At 40.7% G+C, this 23,356-nt stretch overlaps 1 protein-coding gene across 5 annotated transcripts in view; it reads right to left on the bottom strand.

Moving 5' to 3' along the window:
• CALD1 (caldesmon 1) overlaps positions 1–23,356 on the bottom strand; it is a 182,700-nt gene that overhangs the window by 71,657 nt on the left and 87,687 nt on the right. The window contains exon 2 of one of the 5 annotated variants that reach the window (XM_035021144.1): positions 1,205–2,672. The exons of 3 other annotated variants lie outside the window; for them this stretch is intronic. In XM_035021144.1, coding sequence (XP_034877035.1) covers positions 1,205–1,482 — 278 coding nt within the window. In that variant the 5' untranslated portion in view covers positions 1,483–2,672. Of the gene's footprint in view, positions 1–1,204; positions 2,673–23,356 lie in introns of those variants that run through there. One more of the 5 variants, XM_035021146.1, reaches the window with a different exon arrangement.

The following is a 23,356-nucleotide window of genomic DNA, read 5'->3' as shown; positions in this document are numbered from 1 at the left end:
GGGGCATGATTTGGGAGTGTCATAGGGGTGAGGAGCTCTAGATCCAAACCCACCCATTCAACCAGGACATCTCCTTTATGTAACAGAATTCCTTGTAACAATAGATTTGCTAAAAAACAAACAAACAAAAAACCCAAAACAACTAGTTTGATAACCACTGGCCTATACAGATAACCTCTAAAACCCGTTGGAGCTCTCACACTTGAGTGATCACACTTACAGAAAGGGGTGATCCAAGAGATCTGCTAATGTGGTGGAGGTAGGTCTCGTTTTTAGGACCCCACTGAGTCCCTCTGTTTATTTGATTAACTGTTGCACAAATGCTGGAACAACTGGAACAATTGTCATGCTGAATCGGTGCCAAAACTCTCAAAAATGAGAAAGATTTACTGAAAGGCCATTTGGTATTCTCACTCTTGTGCGGTACCTTTTCCCAAGACCCAGTCAGTTTTCCAAACCTCATAAACACCAGCATGAAAAGGGCTCTTGCCTGCGACTACAAAGACACTGGCTTCGTTACTGACTGCTGTCTGGCTTTGAGTAAGTTGAGTTACCCCTCTGGGTTTCACCTCCTTGTCTGTAGAATGAGAACATCGCAGCAAACAATCCTAGAGGCCCCTTGTAGCTTTAACATTCCAGGGTTTCATGATCCTAAACCTTGGAGTCTGTTATCTGAACAATTCCCTGATCAATTGCATGTGCTCTCAATCTTGTTTGGTCACAGTCAGATGGTCAGTATATTAAGGGCTTTGGGCGGTTGACTTTAAGGATTGGGCAATGTGTGCTTTAGCCAAAATCTCTGATTCCTGCAAATGGATCATTCTGAGCAAAGGGCTCAGGTCTAAATTAACAGCAGATCTTTAGAAACACAATACTTGGTGGATCAGTATTTGCAGTAGAGAAACCCTGTGCCTAGGCATAAACCCCTGCAAAGGGTCTACAAGCCACCATAAAAATGGCAATGAGGAAAACCAATTAGAACCACCATAAAGTTTAGACCAGAAAGTTTCATACAGGTCTGAAATTTACATACTGCCCGCCTGCCTTTGCCTCCTGATTTCTCCTCTCCCCTCCCACAATTAAATTTTTTCCTTTCCTTTCCTTTTTCTTCTTTTTTAAAACAATTTCTTCATTAAAAAAAAAGAAGAAGAAGAAGAAAGAAAGAAAGAAAAATGTAAACCGAAGAGGCAAAATGAGCACTCACTGGGAGAGCGCGGCCAAGCTGCGTCTTCCCTGCAATCCCGATCCCCCGAGCATGTCCGCAGCTGGAAGGGGCGGCGGGTTGCTGGAGGTGCTGAGACCCTCCCGGCGGTCAGGGCGTGGGCCGGCCGCCCGGAGGTGCCATATTTTCTGTGGCTGAAATGTAGGGTGCAGGATGCTCCCGTGTTCTCCCTTTGTGTTAACACTTTGGTCTGTCCCTGTGACGAAAGTCTGGGCTTGTCCTCTGCCAAATCTACTCCTCCCCACCCTTTCCCTCCGCATAGGATCATCAGAGAGCCGATTGTTATTTTTTACTGTAATCTCTCTAATAGAGGCCCATCCTGTTTAGACTGTAAAGGGCACAGATTACTTGGAGATTTCCAGACTGTTATTACTGGGTAGTAGGGGCCAGGATTCTCAGTAGCTTTCATGATGAAGACCTTTATGATTAATTACAAATAATTATTCCAAGGTAGAGAACTAGTCAAAGGAAAGGACACTGATCAATGTGCTCAGCCTTTTGGAAAATAGTTGATCATGGTATCACTTGCCTGCACATTCCAATGCAGAAGAGATCAGTAGAAATCAGCCCACCAAAAAGTTCACAGGGGTGCAGTTCTCAGGCCCTCATTCTGAGCTCTGTTCTCAATTAGCATCGGTGTAGGTGCTTTCCAAAGCAAACAGTTCCCACTGAGAAATCAAATCTGAGAAACCCCTCTTATGCCTTTTATCCAGGGAAAGATGGATGCAGGATATAAAAATGCAAACCAAAGGCAAAGGGGAGAAGAGAGACGGCCCTGTCAGTGAACTGCTGGATCATACGGGGTGTTCGGTGCTCACGCTCCTCAGTAAAATGAGGGCAACAGCCTGCCTAGGAACATGTTGCGACAGCCGGCCTGGTCTGTACCCAGGGCACTCTGGTGTGGTGATCTCATCAGCCAAGCCAGGCAAGGGAGCCTGGTCAGCAACAGTTTGGGAAGCAACCAAAGCCCAGCCCCTGAGGAGGGGGTGGTGTTGATTCCATCTGGAGACGGAGGACTCTCCATCTGGGCTTGAGTGACGAGCGTTTCTTCATCTCCAACAGGCAATGGACAGACTGGTGCTGGGGAAGGCGGATACTTATGGGACAGGCTTTCTGTCAGATGAGCAGAACAAGTCAGATCTCCACAACAGAGGGCTGAGATGATTCTTTGGGTAAACAGCGGGAGAAGCAATCAGCTACATACATTGAGAGCCCCTTCACAGCATGAAAAACATCTTGGAGATGTTTCTTGTCACAAACAAGGGCTCAGAAGCACAGAGCGTTTGAACAGGTCACCCGACGCCGTGGAGGAGAGCCGCAGGAGGGGCTCTTGTGCTCAGCTTAAAGGAGTTTAATGCCGTTAGATTCCATGCTCTTGCCATTTCAAGTCCCTGGAAAATTTGGGTGGTTTTCCTGCTTAAATACTATGCTGTCATCAAAGTCATGGTTTCTAGAGTAAATATAGTTTAGTGAATTTCAAAGTTATCTCCATATATCATGATACATACACATTTAAATATCTCTTTGATTATACATATCATCACTCAATATATGTTGACTATATAAAGTGCGTGAACCACTCATAAAAACAGAGCTATGTCTGCCTTCATACAAAAGGCCTTAATAGAAAACTCACTGACTTGGCTTGAGTTGATTGTTCCAGAGCTGAGATAGAAACATGTACTGAGGCATTTTGCTATTCCCCTTTCCACCAAGTTTGCCCATTTAATTTTTTTCCCTTCAAAAAATTCAGTATTTTGCTGTGGCAGGCAGAATAATGCTCCTTTCAAAGACATCCATGTCCTAATCTCCAGAATTTATGAAAAGTACATGGCAAGAAGGGACTCTGCCGATGTAATTAAGTTACAGGCATTGAGATGGAGATTATCCTGGATTTTCCAGATGTGCCCAATCTAATCACATGGGTCTTTAAAGTCAGAGAACCGTCTCTGGCTGTGGTCAGGGAGAGATGTGACTAAAGAGGACTGGTTAGGGAGATGCACATTGTTGGCGATGAAGATGGAGGAAGGCGGCCGAGAGTCCAAGGTTGAGGCCAGCCTCTAGAAGCTGGAAAGGCAAGGAAATGGATTCGCCCCTAGAGCCTCCAGAAGAATGGAGCCCTGCCCACGCCTTGATTTTTAGCCCAGTGAGGCCTGTGTTGGACTTCGAACCTCTAGCGTGGTGGAGAATCAGTTTGTGCTGTTTGAGCCACCAAGTTTGTGGTTGTTCCAGCAGTGATAGGAAACGAATATATTTGATTATGGGACTCATTTGCCCTTGGGAATTCGTCTCAACTCCTGATGTCCCCCTCCTCCCAATACACTGCAGTTTTGAGGTGGCAAGTATAGTTTTGGTATATTTGAAACAAGCTCATAAAATGGAGTAGCTTAGAAAAAATTCTGTGATTCTTCCAGGCCAGTCCTCTCTCTCTCTCTCTCACAACACACACACACACAGCTTACCATCCATGGAGGAGAGCAAGAATTTAGAAATCTTCCTGATATGCTGACATTATATACTAAAAGTATGCTAATGGCAAGCTGTATAAAGGCTATCCACAAAGCTCTTTTCCTGGCTGTAAAGATAAGAAGAGGGAAATCATGCACACTCTTTGTTGGCCCCTTGTTATTAATGGAATGCATCTGGGAAGTAGCTGTCTGTCTTCAGTTTGTGATAGTAAAACTAGCAGGTGTCATAACTCATGCTACTTAGTAGGATACTGACATGATGACAGTGAAGAGAGAAGTGCGTTTTGGACCTGGGTCAGACACCAGTGGGGAATAGGAAGAACACAAAGGCCCACGAAAGGGAGACTGGATGCATTTGAGAGGCGGGGAGAGAAGTGAATCATGAGCTAAGAGCAGGGCTGGAGTAGACAGCAACTTCCAGGTAGCCCTCTGGGGTCCGGCTAGCCAGGGCTGGAGAGGAAAGAAGAGAGAAATTAGGAAGAACATACCAAAGATTCATTTGTGAACAGCGCTGTGTTCCTGCAGAGACCAGCAGACATATGTGCTTTCACCCTGTAGCACAGACAGGGGTACTCGGCGTCCAGCTTCCAGAACTGGCACCATGAACAACTGAGGCAATCATCCATCCTTCAGCAAGATAGCGGGGATCACACGTAGGACATTTCAGGACTCTTTTAGTAGGGAAAATGGAAGTCTGGGCCAGTCTCAAATCACTCACAGCCATCCTTCATTTCTGGATACTTTAATTTTTTAATCAAAGAGATATTGTGCTGAGAAGATGTGAAGGAGGTCAGTGCGATAGAAGGGAATAGCTCCCACCACAGGGTGGTTCTTTATTAATAAAATATGATTTAAAAAAGTAACTTCATGGAGGTAGGAGACTGGACCACATGATCTGTTCCAGACTTTATAGTCTGCAATGGTTGTTTGAGAACAGCTTCTACCTTGGAACAATTCCCTAGGGAAAAGAGAGGCATGTGGGAAGCGCCTGTGTACTGGCCTAATGCATTTTAGAGAGACACACACACACACACACACACATACACGCACACGCATACAAACAGCCACTTACTTCCTACAGAAACTTAAACCCCAAAGACATCTATGCACTTGAGAGGCAACAGTTCAATATTTTAAAGGGAGTTTTTAAAAAGCCTCCTGAAAAATATTTTCTTATAAAGAAATTCAGACTCTCTATCCTTAGAATGAGGCATTTGCTTCATTGCAAGATGTAACATCTTACCTAGACAGCTACTCATCAAGGGGTGGATAGGAATGGAAGGGAAGGGGTCAACTACATATCTGCAAGCAGACCCTCTTTCCTACTTTCCACAGGCCCCTTGTAGTCTGCCCTCTACAGCTCATGGCATCTCACTACCCCCACAGCACTGAACTTGTGCACTTGAATGATACTGCTTTGTATTGGCTGGTGATAGTGCATTTTAATGCGTCCTCCTAAGAAATCTTCCCATGAAATCCTCCTCCCTTTATCCAGGTCCCATTGCAGAAATTACAGATGCCCCTTCTTTCTTCTGCTTTCTACCTTCCAGTAGTGCCTTTTCCTTGCCTCTCCTGCCCCACTGTATCTTTGTTAATGCTTTCCTAGTTCCGGTTTTGTCTTCCTTTAGGGATCTGTGGTGGGCTGGCTGGGGCTGGAGGACTGCTATGGAAAGTCATCGTTTATCCCTCACCATACTCTTTCCGTGCAACAACCTGTCCTTCACTAGTATCCTTGTGGCCTTTGCTGACACAATTCTCTGAACTATTCTTTGCATGATTTGTCCGTAGGCCTGTAACAGGTCTTAGGTGCTACACTCTCTTACCTCCCTTATAATGGTGGCCATGTAGTTTGTCCCAACAGGTTCCCCCCTTGCCCCTCCACACTTAACACCATTTGAATATTTACTACGAGCCAGTCACCTAGGGACCTGCTGTAGGTAGGGGATCCAAAGATGAGAAGGTCAGCCCCAAAGGAAGGTAAGATATGCGTGCAACAATTCTAATGCAAGATAGAAAGTGAACAGTACTCTGCAAGCAGCAGGACTGAAGAACTATACTTCAAAGATGACATCCTGTGATCAAGGCCCCGGTGTTTAATCGCTCTTATGCTCAATTTATTCTGTTACTGAACTACACTTCCTGTTGCTGAAATAGAAATCCACTTATCTCTATCAGGGCCACAGGTATTAAATCATCCCGTAGCTCGTCCTTTCTAGGCTAGATGCCAGTGCCTATTTTCCATTCTTTTAATATCAGCCTGAACTATAACAACTCTTCAAGCAGGAAACCAAAATTGGACATCATAAAGGCTTGATCAAGGCTGAATGAGCCTGGATGAAGGCCCAGTGCTGCCTGCCATGTTCCTGTTAACACATCTTAACATCGTTTTCACATTGACAATAGCATCTCTTACAGAGATGGTTCATTCACTTCTGTACTAAATGTAGGACTTTCTTTTTTCCTTCCTCTCCAGGTCTGTCGCTTCATCAGTCTATTTCCAATATTTACTGTGAGGCTAGTTTTGTTGTTACTACTTGACCCTCACAGAGAGAGCTTCATACTGTTCTCAGAGGCCCATCTTTCAACTCTTTCAGGATATTCTGTATTGTATTTTTCTTGTCGAAGGTCTCGGTAACTGAGGAACACAACACCTGATTTCAAAAAGGGAGGAAAAAGATCTTTCAAAGAGCACCTCCCTGAATTTCAATACCTGGGAAGTCTATGTATTTGAGGCAACGCAGGGTTCAAGGTTCTAGATTGTACTAACAATGTGCTGATGTATTTCTTGCTCCACTTGGTAGGCTGTGAGCTCCTTGAAGAGGCATACTGTGTCTCAGCCATCTTTCTGACCCTCTCGTTGCTCCAGTTAGCACAGTGCCTGGTGGAGAGCAGGCCTTCTGGAATATGTGCTGCATAAATCAATTAGTGCACGTGGCTTCATAATGAGCAAATAATTACTTCGACCAAGTGGATTTATTTTTTCTGTAATTGAGTCAAAATGGAAGGATAAGTGATGGGAATGGTGGCCTGGCCTCAAGCTTTGTTGTGTCCACCACTGGAATTGAGATGCATCTGGGTGTGACTGAGTGGTGACATGGGTCAAGGGGGGGGGTGACTTGCATGGGGGTCTGGGTAGCTGTTGGCTATCACATGCCTTGGAATTGGTCCCTTAGCCCAACCCCATTGCCACATGTCTGTGCCCTGACGAAAGGGGGAGTGCGGAGAAGCTGAAGCTGTTTCCACAACGTGTTTGCTGAGTCTAGACCAAGCTTTGGCGCCTGAGTGACAAAGGGTAGTAGAGCAGAGGACAGGGTCACCGTCTCTATGTCTGTCCAGAACACAGCATGGTTCTGGAATTCTGGAGGGCTGAGGGGATGTGAAGCCACTTTGGTGGCTTGAACGTTTGGAGCACAAGGACACCAGACAGTGCCTTTGACACAGGCCCAGGGTCTCAGGGTGGGCCCCAGGGCATGACAGCGGAGGCTCCTCTGAAATGACGTGGTGGCAGAGCAGGGGCCAGGGTCTCACTGGGATAGGGGCCTAGCAGCAAGGAGCCATGGGAGGTTGCACGTGGTGCATGAGCTTATGTGAGACAGACTTCCAGAAACGATCAGAGAGGACTTTTTTTTTTTTTAGATTGGTGGTGGGGTGGTCATCCTGCATGAACAGGTAGCATCAAGAAGTATATTACTAGTAATGTGATTCTACTGATACCCATAGGCAGATTCTGATTGAAGATACATGGGTAACAGCTATAAGCCTTCTGCACCTTTTTAAAGTTATGTTTTATTCTGAAATCTTTTGTTTTTATTTTTATTTTTTAAAGGATTTTATGTATTTATTTGAGAAAGAGAGCGAACACAAGCAGGGAGAGGAGTGGAGGGGCAGAGGGAGAAGCAGACTCCCCACTGAGCCTGGAGCCCGACAACTTGGGACTCGATCCCAGGACCCCAAGATCATGACTTGAGCCGAAGGCAGACACTTAACCAACTGAGCCACCCAGGCGCCCTATTCTGAAATCCTTTAGACAAACAAAAAGGAATAAGGAAAATCATAATGAACATCTATGTGCTCACCATCTGGCTGAGAAATAAAGACTTCAAAGTAACTGAGTGCCCCTGTGTGCTCTTTTAGAATAGCATTCTCTCCCTTCCCACCTGGAGGTAGCTATTCTCCTGAATCTGTGTTCAATCCACTTTCTTGTGAGCTACTTCTTTGAGCTATTTTCCCCCTCCACATTTGTTCCCCTCCCCCCACCCCCAGGGTGGGATCACCATCAATGCCACCATCGTGTGTATTTGGTTCTAGGCTGAATCAGGATGGGAGTGTAGGAGTGAGACATCCTTCTGTATTTCTCATGGTGGAATGCCGGTCCCCTCACTATTATACTACCACTCCGTGAACAGGAGGGCATTCTCTCCTTCCCAAGGCCAATCCCTGAGTCCCAGCATTCCACTGCTGGCTTTTCCCCTTGAGCATATCCTGACCTCTAGTTGTATTCCCACTGGCAGTCTAACACACATCTTTAATCAGTGCATTGCACCCTACCATTTATCATAAAGGGAACTTTTGTTCAGTGAAAAGATGATTAGCATTTGCCACCATTTGCCTGATATTTCCTGAAGTTTTCTGCTTTTACCCAACAAAGATGTTCCTTCTCCTTTTGCCTAGACTTTTAAAATTCCCTTTGCTTCTCTGAATTCTAGTGATTCTTTAAGAACCAGTATCTAGCCCCACCAGTATAAAGTCTCCGCACATGTGACTATTTCTTCATACTTTGCCATCTCAGGAGGAAAGATGAGAATATTTGAGCCCACTCCTGTTTGCGTGCATTTGAAAAATAGTTATGTTGTCATGGATGAGTCAGCCCCTCCAGCTAACTTGCTGTGAGGCTCCCCATTTCTGTTTAAACTCTTTGGCAACAATTATTTAGGTCGACTCTCTAAGTTCTTTTTAAAATCTGGGATTTTAGACCAGCTAGACTATTCTCTTTCCCTGGAGAGAAAAGTTTCTATCTAAAGAGGACCATGCCTCCAACCCCTCCTCTGCCCTCCAGCTTGAAATACATCTTTAAAAACAATAAAATAGTGCTTGGAAATAGCGGGGTTCCAACAACAGCTCTTTGACTAAATGCTTGCTAGTGCACATCTATAAAACCCTGGTTTTGGTCTCAGTGAAAATAATTATACATACCTTATATAATTCTAGGAAAGAAGTAGATACAGGAAGGATATGATTTCTACCCAAAGGAAGCTGAATCTAGGCCACACTGAAATGCCTTAGAATGTAGAATTTGTGGGGTGCCCGGGTGGCTCAGTCGGTTAAGCATCCAACTTTTAATTTTGGCTCAGGTCATGATCTCAGGGTTGTGAGATTGCTGGATGTGGAGCCTGCTTAAGATTCTCTCTCTCCCTCTCCCTCCATCCACCCACCCCTAACAACAACAACAAAAAAGAATGTACAATTTATTATCCATAGATACAACTGAACGGGAAGGAAATTCAGAAACTATCATGAGGACTCTAAGGATATAATTCTAGTGTAAGACGAAAGGTCAAATCTTCAAAGGAAGCATGTTAGTTCATAAGCCACAGATTTCTCAGTGTGTATCACTCTTGTTCAAAGTATCTAAATATTTCCACAGCTACAAACTTATTTGCTGGTGTCCACTTTCTGCATCTGGATATTAAATTTACACATGGCTTTTATAGCTGGAATCAAATCCAGATTTTTTTGGGGGGGTGGGGAGGTCAGGCCTGGATTAAAACACGTATTTGTTCTTATTGCTAGAAAAATAGTCCATTATTTTGGATACTTAGGGTGTAGTGTTTACTGTTTATATTACAAAAATGACACTTTGTTAGGTACTGTCCTATTTTGTAACTAACAGATCACACCAATCAGTACATGATTATGATTCCTATCTATAGATAGAAATAGATGGATACACACAGAGTCTTATGTATTCATTGTTCATGTGTACATACCTTTTCTCACCAAATAAATTATAACTTTTTGCTGGCAGGGATTTTTCCTAACACCTCGTTTGCACCTGATAAAGCAGAGAGCAGATGCTCCACAAACACTTGTCATTGGCTCTCCCGGTTGAAGAGGGACATCAATGGAGTAGAGATACTGCAACAATAAGGCCTGTTGGCTGGTCCTCCCAGAGTATCCAGTACACTATAGGTTCTAGAAGCTCTGCTGTACCGCCAACTGGATTTTGGGAGTTCTTAAAGTTGATAGGTCTCAGGGAGACTGATTGGCTTCCAGACTCACAAGACACTAATGTGTACATCAGAACACTAATTAATGTCAATTAATTAAGAGAATGAATGACCTCCCTCTTCAGTGCCTGGAGAGCTCTCTCATATTCCCACCATTCCCCAAAGCCATAATGTCAGGAAGCCTCAGAGTCCCCAGAGACTGCTTCATGAGTGTGAAATCAGAGCAAAGGGAGATAAAATCGTCATGAGGAATATTTTACCCAAGCCAAGGGGAGACGTAAGGAAACACCTCCCTCAGTGGAGAGAATATTTCTCATGTCACAAGATTGAACAAACCCTGAGATTCAAAGTCTATCTCATTTGGATAGTCTCAGATGCCACTGCCAACCCTGGTCTTGGACTTGGCATTCATTTGAACCTCTTCTACTGGCCCATTCTTTGATCAGACTCGCTAACACATAGATGATTTGGATCAAATATGCATATCCTTGAAAAATTCATATGTTGAAATCCTAACCCCCAGCATGATAGTATAAGGAGGTGGGGACTCTGGGAGGTAATTAGGTCATGAAGGTGAAGTCCTCACAATGGGATTAGTGCCTTTATAAGAAGAGCCACATGACAGCTTGCTTTTTCTATCTCTATCTCCACCAAATGAGGATACAACAAGAAAACGGCCAACTGCGAATTAGAAAGTGGGCCCTCTCTAGATAATGGATCTACCGACACCTTGATCTTGGACTTCCCAGCCTCCAGAACTGCAAGAAATAAATGTTTGTTGTTTAAGCCATCCGGTCTATGATGTTCTGTTATAGCAGCCCCAAGTGACTAAGACAATAGATTACAGTTAGCTTACACTTGCTCACATCTGGGAGATCTAATGTAATTCAACACTTATGTGTTGAATTTATTGAGTTTATTAGAAATTGTCTTTGTAGAATTCTTGGATGCCTTTATGGTGGCAGCTTGAGAGAGGAGATTAGAAATAGACTAAGAGAAAAGCTTTTCAGCTTTAAGATGCTATTTTACTTTGAAGTTATTGAGCAATGAAATCAAACTATCATTAGGATCAAGGCAGGAAAAGCAAATGGAGCTCTTTTCTTGTTCATTAATTATAGAATAGAACCAGGCAGGTTTTTCAGTTAAAACATTTAATTAAAAAAGCATATTCATTTTTCTCATTTAAAAGCCAAAATCCATCTGGAAAGCTTTTTAATTTTAAGACCTCATGAAGACAACAAAGAAAAAAAAATAGATAATACTTATACAAATAATAGCAGACAAACATTTTAAATTTGAGAGCCAATGATCTGAAATATGCATCCAGCTTTCTAAAGTATGTTGCAGAGTGGAGAGTGCTGATGTAATTTGAGATTCTCCTAGGTATTTCAGAATTCAGTGTCTTTCTAGGATAACTTCAAATTATCTTTCCTTCTGACTCTTTTTCAGTGGATCTAAGAATTAAAAATTAAATTAAAAATTAAAAGATACAGTTTTGAGGCTATGCTATAGTACTTCTGGTATTATATGTCCTGGGTGTTTCAATTCACTAAGTGTATTCTAATTATAAATTTTATGTTAACAAATTAACCAAAGGGCATACTTTTATAATGAAGAAACTCAGTACTTCATGTAGAATGTGTTGTATCACAGTCAATGTGAACTGAATTAATCTGAATCTTAGAGTTTTGACTAATAGTTATTTGTAACTCCTTCTCCTCTTTCTTCTAAATCATACTTTTTGAGGTGTATGTATTATAAGAACAAAAAATGCTCCACTTCACTGAAAATAAAATTAACCCCCCATAACTTGGTTAAATGAATTTTAATGTATTTCTTTATTCTTTTGTTTTTTGGTTCATCACTATATCCCAATACTAGAAAACAATCTGCTATTTAGAGTCTAAACTTTGAGATTCAACTTGCATGTTAAACACTCTTTATTTCACAAAGAGTATTGATAAATGCTAGCCTGAGGTGGGCCCTATCCCTCATCTACTTCTGCCCATCCTCCTGGGATTAACTGAAGAAGGTTAATCTTCCAGACAACAGACTTGGTCTTCCATTAGAGAAATTTTTGATTATATAGTTTGTTCACTGTTGGACTCCTTAGGATTTGGTATGGAGCCTATAATTTGATAATTATCTGGTGTTACAATGCAAATATTAATTGCAAGTAATACTAAAGGGTTTGAGTACTGGAGCAAATTGGCCAACTAAAAGGAATTGATTCTTACCACATCAATATCATTTGCCTCCATGATGCAACTAAATAAGCATAATGGTCAAAATTATATGAGGTAGTAGTCCAGTTATACTTAATAATCAGAGAAATACATGAGATGAGTTTCTTCCTATCTCTAGAGAAAAGACAGGGAGTCCAGTGGCTCAGCAAGGGAGAGATGGAACCCCAAGAAAGATATGGATGGTGTATTTGGGGAACATCACAAAGGTCAGTAACATTTCTGCCCCTCTATAAATATCTTGGCAAAGTGAGCAAGATTCTGCCTTGGCACACATATGAATTGAAGTAGCTGTTTGCTCCTTCATTTATTCATATTGCGGCTGGTCTTTGGGGAAATAAAAGTAAGATGTAGTTTTTAATCTAGAGTTGCTCTTAATTTGGTGGGGGAAACAGACATATGAACAAATAAACATATAAAATAGTCATAATAAAAATGGTAATAATAAAACTAATTAATGTTAATAAGACAATAATTAATATACATTTAAAGAGCCATGGGAGACTCAAGATGGGAAATCAGTCACTTTGACAAGGGACCTCTGGGAAGATGTTTTCCAGAGGATGACTCGAGCTGAGCCTTCCAGCTGAGTAAGAGTTCACCAGTTACAAGAGGTTCAGGAGGGAAAAGACAGTGGTGTGGAAGATCACAGGATCCCGCAGAGCCTGAGGACATTTGCTAACTGTAAAACCAGACAAGTAAATGACCGACAGATAGCAGGGTTTAATTTTGATTGGGTTAAAGCCATCATTTAAATCTTTTGACTTTTCTCCTTAATTCACAACTAAGGGAAAGGGCAGATAAAATGGCTTTGCTTTTTCTAATCTGCAGTTGAGGTCCCAAGCCCTCTCCATGGGTGCTGGGCTCTAGGGAGAGTGACAGGTAACATTTTACAGCATTTTCTCTGTGTCTGATTTTTGGAAGCCTAGCATGCTTGGGGGCCAGTCATATCACAGAAGATAGCCAAGCACGAAGTATGAAAATTCCTTTGGAACACAGTATACGATCAGAATGAAACTTGCAACTCAACAGAGAGTGAAATAGAAGTGAATCCGATTTAATGAATCATACAGGCCCCTCTACATAATAAATAGGTCATGTGGGGTGCCCGGGTGGCTCAGTTGGTTAAGCGGCTGCCTTCGGCTCAGGTCATGATCCTGGAGTCCCTGGATTGAGTCCCGCATCAGGCTCCCTGCTCGGCGGGGAGCCTGCTTCTCCCTCTGACCCTCCCCCCTCTCGTGTGCTCTCTGTCTCTCTCATTCTCTCTGTCTCAAATAAATAAATAAATAAAATCTTAAAAAAAAAAAAATAGGTCATGTGAACCGCCCTATATATTTTTTATGGCATCTGTTCATATCTCATTTGATTTTCTCAGCCACCCTGAGGAGTGTTAGTTCTGTTTGACAGGTGAGGCAGTCCAGGTCTGCTAAAGTTTTATCCAGTGTCTTCTTTTATCCTTGATCTAAAAGGTATTTTTGTGGAGTCAGAGACAGTTGTATGGATTGGGCACAGCAAAATGCAGAGGAACAAGGACCAGAGTTGGAATAAACGACATAGTTTCCAGATTTGACCTGGCCACTGACTGCGTGCTCTTCGACATGTTACCTTTGCAAGTCTGGGTCTAGTGATTTGGATTTTCAAACTCTTTTCAGAGAATATAGGAGAGAGAATCTTAATTTCTGACCATAAAACCCAATGGGATACAGAATATGTCTCCTAACAGTAATTCTGCACCTTGGAGGCATTCTCATGGAAAACCAGCTCCTTTCTGCACGGTATGCCTCCCCAGTTCAGCACTACCACAGCTCTGACAAATGCCACAATGAGAGAGAATTTATAGTTATGTTCCTGTGATGTGAGACACTCAGAAACGAAAGCACTAGGAATGTCCATCCTGCCTCAGCCCTGAGTTTTATAAACTTCATTCTGTTCGGTTTGTCAACCATGGAGCTTCTGTAGCCATGACACTCTTTGAGTAGCCAGGTTGTACTCTGAGGATGCTGGCTCAGAAAGCAGACACATATTTGGGGTATTTGGCTTTCATGGTTGGATAGGAAGAGTCATGAGCTCTTCAAAGGGGAGCAGCAGGAAGGAAGGGCAACAGGTATCAACTCTTTCTAGATCACAGTTTTTGTCCAAGGCCCCTCAACAGTAGCTTCTCATCTTCATCAAGAGAGGAGAAATGGTGAGGGGTATTAGATCCCCCAAATGGGCCACACTAAAAAAAATCAAGATTTACACAACAGTTGATGAGAAAAACAGAAGGACTGTTCAAGGAAGAAGTGGGCAAAGGTATACATCTAGTAGAGTTGCCAGCAGTGCCTCGGGGAAGATGCCAGTGTCATTACACCTGCTGAGGCTTCTTGTCTTTGAACCAGCACGATAACCCATCATCTCATCCTGTTCTTCTATTTGTTCACTTCCTGCCCAGTTATTTTCCACATTAGTCTCTTGAGTTCCCCAGAAAGACCTGCCAACAGTGCAAGGTTTTCTGTGGGAATCAAAAATGGGTTGACTGCTGTTATTCTAAGTAGGCACAGTAGAGCTACGAATTCCAGAAAGAAATGACCCTTTCATTATCTAGTTGCTGGTGCCAGCTCTGGGAGTTACCCAGCTTTCATTTGGAGAGCCCCTAATTATGCAAAGTTCCCACTGGACAGTAAGACCAGGTCAGCCTTAGGCAAATAAATGGCACATAGTGAGCAATCTTCTGGAAACTTATCAGTTGGATTCCTAAATGGTACAGGAAAGTGGAAGCTTGTGAAGATGTGATACCGGATCGTCCATGTCACCCACAATGGAAAATAAGAACATTGGAAGAATTTCCTATTCTAAACAATGTGCAGTTTAAAATACCCTCTCTGGAGCCTCTCCTGAATGTACAGGCTCATGGTTGCTATTTATAGTGGCTGGTGTGTACTTTACCAAGATTTTTATTCCAACAAAGGAACTGTAGGTGATGTAGGGAGTTATTAAAATGGAAAATAAACTGTCACATTTTAACTTAGTCAATTGGTACTAATCTCAAATGCAAGGTCATATCTCACTAATTTAGACTGACTGGAAGAAAAGCCAGTATAAACTCTGGAATATTTTTTTTTTAAAGATTTTATTTATTTATTTGACAGAGAGAGACACAGCGAGAGAGGGAACACAAGCAGGGGGAGTGGGAGAGGGAGAAGCAGGCTCCCCGCAGAGCAGGGAGCCTGATGCGGGACTCGATCCCAGGACCCTGGGATCATGACCTGAGCTGAAGGCAGTCGCTTAACCAACTGAGCCACCCAGGTGCCCCTAAACTCTGGAATATTTTAAAAGAAATTTAGTTTTGAAAATATGTTCGAGTATCGAGTATACCTGGTGACTACCACTAGGCTAAGAAAACATCACAAACTCGTTTAACAACTGCACACATGAAAATGACTTATAATTATTATAATTAATTATAATTAGATTATAATTATAATTTATAATCAGCAAATTAAACTTAAAAATAAATGAATGTTTCCAAAGTTCTTTATTTTTTTTATTTTTTTATTTTTTAAGATTTTATTTATTTATTTGTCAGAGAGAGAGACAAAACACAAGCACGGGGAGCGGCAGGCAGAGGGAGAAGCAGGCTCCCCGCTGAGCAAGGAGCCCGATGTGGGACTCGATCCCAGGACCCTGGGATCATGACCTGAGCCCAAGGCAGCCGCTTAACCGACTGAGCCACCCAGACGCCCCTCCAAAGTTCTTTAAAATTACATTCTTAAGAAACTGCTGATGAACATTGCTTACTAGATAGCACACTAGTGAAAAGAACTGATGAACATATTCACAAAGTATGCACATTATTCCTCTTTAACCTCATTCACAGATGAATGAAAATCTACTTATACATCATTCCAACATGCTCATGTCTCATCTCCAGTAGTACTTCTTGTAATACTGCTAAGGAACCTTTGGGATCATAAGGGTCAAGAACTTCCCTAAAAGACTTCAAAGCAATTGAGATAGATTTCCCTTGACTAAGAACTTGGAATAGTCTGGAATCATTCCTGGCCAAATGAAGGCTACAAATGCAGATCTCTTATATCTGGCTGGTCAGTGAGAAGACCAATGGGCAGAATAGATAGATTCAACATACGTATTTGATAGGCTTCATTACATTTTCATTTGATTTTGATGAAAATTCTTTGTTTGTAGAGAATTCTTGGTTTGTAAAACTTCTCCAAGGTTCCCAGCCTTACATGGCAGAAGGACCCTTTTAATCCTGTGTGTTCAGAAAGGCAAACTTCTTGCACTCTCAGGGAACAGTGGCCTCTCAATAACACCTTCAACTGAGTCTGGAGAGAATCTTTGGAATGGTCTGGATCACGGGGTCCTGGAAAAATTATCACCTAATTCTTATTTTCTTATTTAGAATTTTATTTAAAAATAAATGAATTATGGGGCACCTGGGTGGCTCAGTCGATTAAGCACCCAACTCTTGATCTGAGCTCAGGTCTTGATCTCAGGGTCATGAGTTGAAGCCCTCTAGGCATGGAGCCCATACTAAAAAAAAAAATTATTCAGGAAACTGATTACTTTTGTGGATGGAGAAGCAAGGGGAAGGGATTAGAGAGGGGTCAGTTGAAAGTCTCAGTGGTATTGGAAATGTTCTAGATCTTAAGCTCAGTGACAAGTTTATAATATATGCATTATAATGATTTACAACTTCTGTATAAATTACATAATATTAATTTGCATGTATTAGCTTTTTCATAATTAAAATGAATAAAATCACAAATTTAGAATAAAATGATTGAAAATTATTTTGTGAAAAATGGGTACATACTTTCTTTATATTATTAGTATAGTATTTATATATATGGTTGAGAGGGTTTTGGTTACTGAAACCGTAATTATGTAATATGAAAAAAGAAATGATAATTCCACAAGGCAAAAGAAAACTATTTAAAATATATGATTAATTGAATATTAGATATATAAATTTTTAAGATAAAGACCTTGCTATATTAGCTACAAAACTATCCTATATTTTTATCTTGATTTAAAACCAGTAAGGAAAATGAAAAAAGACTGTTCAAAATAAGGAGGTAGATTTTCTTTTCAACATGGAGACTTCATATCCATAATTCTCTCATCACTTTCAAGGTAGGCTGCTAAAACAGATTTGAAACAGAGTGGAGATTACACCACACTGTCTAATACGGCAACTAAGCACATATTCAGTGATTCTTGGGGACATGACCTGGAGAGGGCTTTCCTGATAGCTCCTTCCTTACCATGTCCTCTAGCTAGCTGAAAAACAGCAAACACAGGTAACATTTACTGAGCACTATTCAAATATGCATATATATTATTTGTTTGTTTCTTTCTACCTACCTTCTATCTATCTATCCGTCTGTCTGTCTATCTATCTATCTATCTATCTATCTATCTATCTATCTATCTATCATCTATCCATCTAGTGCTTTAAGACCTACATGAAACCTTATGAGCTGTTATGATGGCCATTTTCCCTATGAGAAAATGGGATTAGAGAGGCTAAGGATTATCCTCGGTAACCCTGCTAGGATTCAAACCCAGATCTGAGCGATCCTGTTTTCTGGAAGGCATCAGGTCTGTGTCTCCTCTAATCTGCCCCATCCTCCCAAAAAATGGTAGTAATAAAAATGAAACACAAAATGCTCCTTAAGGAATCAAATCAGCTCTTATCTTTTACATAGTGAGAAAAATCCTTTGAGAAGTTTGAATAGCTAAATGAAACTGGTAAGGATGAAGAAATCCTACATAATACCTTAGTATCATAATTAAGCTTTGTTTGAAGAAATCTTGCCAAGATCATATATGCCAAATAGAAGAATTCCAAAATTGATGGCAGATAGGGTTCTATTTGCAAAATCAATAGGGTTTTTTTTTCCTTCTTGACTTGGCAAAGTTGGATTCCCAGTTCCTAACAATGAATTGTTTTCATTCTGCCTATCCACTTATATTTCTTTGCTTTTTATTTTATTCCCCCATGAAGTAATCTGACATAATCTCATTTTATTTAGAAATATTACCCATAAATTATTTTCAAATTAAAAAAACCCACTCTATATGCAGTACTTTCTAGCGTATGTATTCTCCCAGAAGTATGCTCAACTGTCCTAATCAATAGCCAGAGCATTTGTTACAGACAGCTCCATTTATTCAGGGAGATGAATAAATGCACAGTGCAAGAAGGCTCTACCTCAGCTTAGCTGGGTGATCTTGAGAAGGTCGGCATCCCTAGACTTAAATTTCTTCATATGTAAAATGAAGCTTTTAAAATTCATTATATCAGGGATTCTTGGCCCAGAGTTTCATGGGCCCCCAGGAGGTCTGTGGATGGAGGTCCATGACGCCACTGAAAATAAGTGCCAAGTTTTGTGGGTGCATATGTGCATTTTTCTTGGAGGAGGGTCTACAGCTTTCATCAGAGACTCAAATAGTGTGTGGTCCAAAATTGAAAAAGCAACATTCCATTGCAGAAGATTATCTCTAAGGTCAATGACAGCTGTAAGCTTTTATGAGTGATGATGGGGCTAAGTCCCTGTCCTAATGGTGACTAAAGTCTTATTGGGAAAAATCCAAAGAAAAGCCAAGAGCAGCGATGCCAACAGCCTTCTTTGGCTTGAGGGGGAAAACTTGATCTTCTCTGTTTCTATTTTTCTGTGAAATGGGAATAACACAGAAGAGTTTTAGAGGGCAAACAAAACAATGACTATGTCTACACATGTAAGCAATTTACCTGAATAAGCATAAAGAACAGTTCAATTAGGCCCAAAAGCCTCATTTATAGTTTGTTGCTTTGAATGATTTTTCCCCATCTTAGGGAGTTATTTTGGCATTGTAGAGATGATGGACCTTCAGCCAAGACAACCAGTTGAAACATGAAAAATTCCATTGATCAATCTGTTACAGTAGAAAGGTTTTGAGATTTGGGGCAGACAGAACCGGATTGCACTCCCTAGCTATATGAAGTTGGACACGTTACTTAACCTTTCAGCCCTACAGATTCCTCAACTGTAAAATAGGGACAATAATATCCAGGTCTGCTATAGAATAAATGTTTGTTGCCCTCCCCTGCATTCATATGTTGACACTCAATGCCCAGTGTGATGGTATTTAGAGCTGGGGATTTGAGGAGGTGATTAGATCATTAGGATGGCAACCTCATGAATGGGATAAGTGCCCTTTATAAAAGCGACCCCAGAGAACAGCCCTGTGCCTCCCACCATGTGAGGACACAGCAAGAAGGCAGCTGTCTAGGAACCAGGAAGCAAAACCTCACAGATACTGATTCTGCTGGCATGTTGATCTTGGACTTCCTAGCCTATAGAAATGTTTCTGTTGTTTATAAGCCACCCAATCTATTGTATTCAGCCTGAACAGACAAAATAAGGATATAGGGCTGTTTTGACAATTAAATTATAATAAGGTATATAGAGTGCACCACCCTGGCACTTGGTTGATGTTAAACAAATGATGGTTCCTTCTTTATAACACTAGATGAGAAATACGGCTGATACTCTTTTCCATTTGAGAACTATTTTTGCTGAACTGAACTCTTCAGGTAAAATTCTGAGTTATGTTTTACACACTCAAGGTTTTAAATAAAAAACATATCATTAATGAATTAGATAATTAACCACATGGCTAGAGTATGTAATTTTTAAATCTCATATAGCAATTACATTTGTGCAGTAGACTTAGATGTGAACAAAAGATTAAATTCTTTTTTCTTTTTTAAGTTTTTATTTATTTATTTGACAGAGAGAGAGCACAGCAGGGGGAGCGGCAGGCAGAGGGAGAGGGAGAAGCGGGCTCGCCAAGCAGGGAGTCCGACGCGGGGCTCCACCCCAGGACCCCAGAACCATGACCTGAGCCAAAGGCAGACACCTAACAATGGAGCCACCCAGGTGCCCCAAAAAGATTAAACTCTTTCCCAGCCTCAACAGAAATATCTCAGCAAGTACTGAGATCAGTGCAGGAAAGAAGCTTTGCAGTAGGGTGCGGCAAATCATAATGAATGAACTGACATGAATAAAAATTCAAATTCAGTAAAATATTATTTTGTGCCAAAGGCCTACTAAAACATTCATATGGTTTTAATAATAACATCTAACATTTGTTGAGCATACTATACGCCAGGCTTTGTGTTAATTTCTCTACACAGGTTAACTAGTTTAATCTTCACAATGACTATGAGGCAGAATAATTATCCCCATTTTTATACATAAAGAAATTTAGAAGCAAAATATGTTTAAGTAATTTGTCACAAGGCCACCCAACTAGTGGTTGTCAAACTCAGGATTTGAACCCAGGTCTGTCAGACTTTGTCACCCATATGATTAACTAACACATCATCCTGCCTTTCCTCAGGTAACTGAAGACTGATAAATTGTCACACACACAGCCTGTAAAGAAAAATTCACTATTTTAAACTGTTAAGTGTATTGACTCCTATATGTATATATGTGTGTGTATATATATATATATATATATATATATATATATATATATATCACAATTTTTTCCTAAGAAGGAAGTTATGAGTTAGCATGTGAGGTCCTCAAGACTCTATATTTTCCTTGTACACTTGAAACTAAGAGAACACTGTATGTTAATTATACTTGAATAAAAATATATTAAAACATTTTTAAAAAGAATCTAGATATTCAAGTTCTGTTGAATGACCGTCATGTTGGGTAGATCCTAGACTCCTGATGCTCCACTGGTCACCTTAAAGTGGGATACTTTTAGCGGCAGAGGAATTATTAGGTTAGTGGAAACTGGTCCAAGTATGCCATCTTCACCATTTATAATCTGACCATTTATAAATTGACAGAGAATAAATGATGTCTATTTAGGGTGAGAGAGAGCAAGAGAGAGAGGATATGAATATGTATGTATATTTTGATTCTTCATGTGGCTGGACACAAATAAATAAGGGAAGGTCTCTTAGGTGAAAATTATCTAAATTTGTCCATGCCCCTACATTCAAGTTGGGCTGACCCTAAATAATATCAAATAAATATAAAAACTTTACAGAAATAGTTTAAAATCTCTTTCAAACAAATTACTTGAAAAAACCTTTTAACTCAAAGCAAAAATGTAGATACACGTCCTTGCCCCTTGGAGTGATCGATTTTCTGAGAGAACTGAAGGATAGTTTTTGAGCAAATTTAGCTCTAATAATTTAGACCGTTTCAAAGGAATATTTTATTTAACTTCCTAATGAGACATAATTTTCTGATCACAGAATAACAAAAAATTGCATTTGAAAGATTTTGATTTAAAATTTCAAGGTCACGGGCGCCTGGGTGGCTCAGTTGGTTAAGCGACTGCCTTCGGCTCAGGTCATGATCCTGGAGTCCCGGGATCGAGTCCCGCATCGGGCTCCCTGCTCGGCAGGGAGTCTGCTTCTCCCTCTGACCCTCCTCCCTCTCATTCTCTCTCTCTCAAATAAATAAATAAAATCTTTAAAAAAAAAAAAAAAAATTCAAGGTCACAATGCTAAGTGTTGTAAATAAAAGCGTTTTGTGTATGTGTATCGTATAACCATTGATTGGTTACATTATTAAATCCTGTAAAAACCTTTTAGTGACAGAGGCCTGGGAGGGAACTACTTAAGACTCAATGGATTTAAAAAAATTGTTTGTTTTTCTACTATAGTAAAAATATTTACTTTCAAATGTCTAATCATCAGTATATTTCAGAGGCTCATAAAAATGTATGAATGATGACAACAGCAAGAGTGTTTTCATTCCCTTTATTTATGTCTATGAGCCTCTGAATCTGATAACACCACTCTACAACAGGGGCCTTTCTTCTGATCAGAAAGGGAAACTCAACATTGGATGTGGAAAGCATGAGCTGAGAATGTAATGAGTTCATGTCTTGAAAACCAGGAGGGCTGTTTGTTGTGCAAACAAGCACAGCACTGGGAAAAGTGTGACCGAGTGAAGATCTCCTCATGGAGAAAACACCACTGTAGGTTTCTCAGCAGCCAAACCCAAGCTCAAAATCCTTTTGGCCACGTGTAAAAGAGGAATTCAACCTGAATTGGTGTCGACTCTTCTGGCTGAGACATCAGGGTCTGGCAGTCCCTCCTCAGGCCTTGATACCCATCACCCCCACTCAAAATTCATCACTAAGTAGCAAATTCCTGCTCTTTGTCTTGCATAAGGCTCCTGGAGCCTCTGAGGAGTATGGAAAGAAAACCTTCATATTTTTTATTTTGTTTTGTTTTATGGGAAATGTAAAATAGTGTCCTCAATTCTTTGTGTGTTATAGAGAATCAAATTAGATAACTATAGTAATAATTAATAGTGATGCTTATTGAATAACACTCAATAGACAAAAGTGATCATTCAAGAAGTGGTTAGGTAATAAACACTAGATGATTAGTACTGTGTTAATACTTTCATGTATTACCTCTTTGTTTCCCCACAAAAACTCTATAAGGTGAATATTATTTCCCCCACTGAGAAAACAAGGTTAGAAGTATCGAGTAATTTTTAAGCTCATGTAGCTAATTAGGTGGCACACCTGGGATTTGACAGCACAGCCCACGCCCTTAACTGCTAAGCCCTACTGTCTCCCACTGTTGGTGCCTTCATTTATATAGAACATGTATGTTCTATTCTATCCTACGGCTGTTGCTGTGATCAGTCTGTCTTTGCCAGATACATACGAAAGGCCTAGCATTTTTTTCTACTTCTACTTTCTACTTGAGTAGGAAAAGAGCTGAATTTGACTCCTTTGAAAATATTTCCTCCTCCCCTACATTTTCCCCCTTGAAATGTACATAATCCCTGATGACACAAAAGCACCTGCATAAATAATCCAGGGTAAGATGGATTCGGTACACAGATGGGAGAAGAAATGGAAACACGTGAATCAAGTGTTAATGAAGATGCAAATAGACCAGGGGAAAATACATTAAGATGCCCTGAGAAATGACAGAGACAAAGGCAGAGAGGGATTGAAATAAAAGATAGATACGGAAAGGGAAGCAGAATATACCCATTAAAATTTTTTATCTCTTGATATAGGTGAAGAATAATAAAGAGCAAAATAATTATTTTTTCAAATAGGTAACTAATTTAAAAATACAGTTTAATTTGAGGTGTGTACAAATAGTATCTTTTACTTAGAAACAATGCATTTAGAATTTTCACTGAT

The sequence above is a fragment of the Mirounga leonina genome, unplaced genomic scaffold, assembly GCF_011800145.1.
Source record: "Mirounga leonina isolate KUSES-001 unplaced genomic scaffold, KU_Mleo_1.0 Mir_174, whole genome shotgun sequence".
NCBI lineage: Eukaryota > Metazoa > Chordata > Mammalia > Carnivora > Phocidae > Mirounga > Mirounga leonina.
Note: the sequence above shows the minus strand (reverse complement) of the source record. Positions and strands in the feature narration are given on the sequence as shown.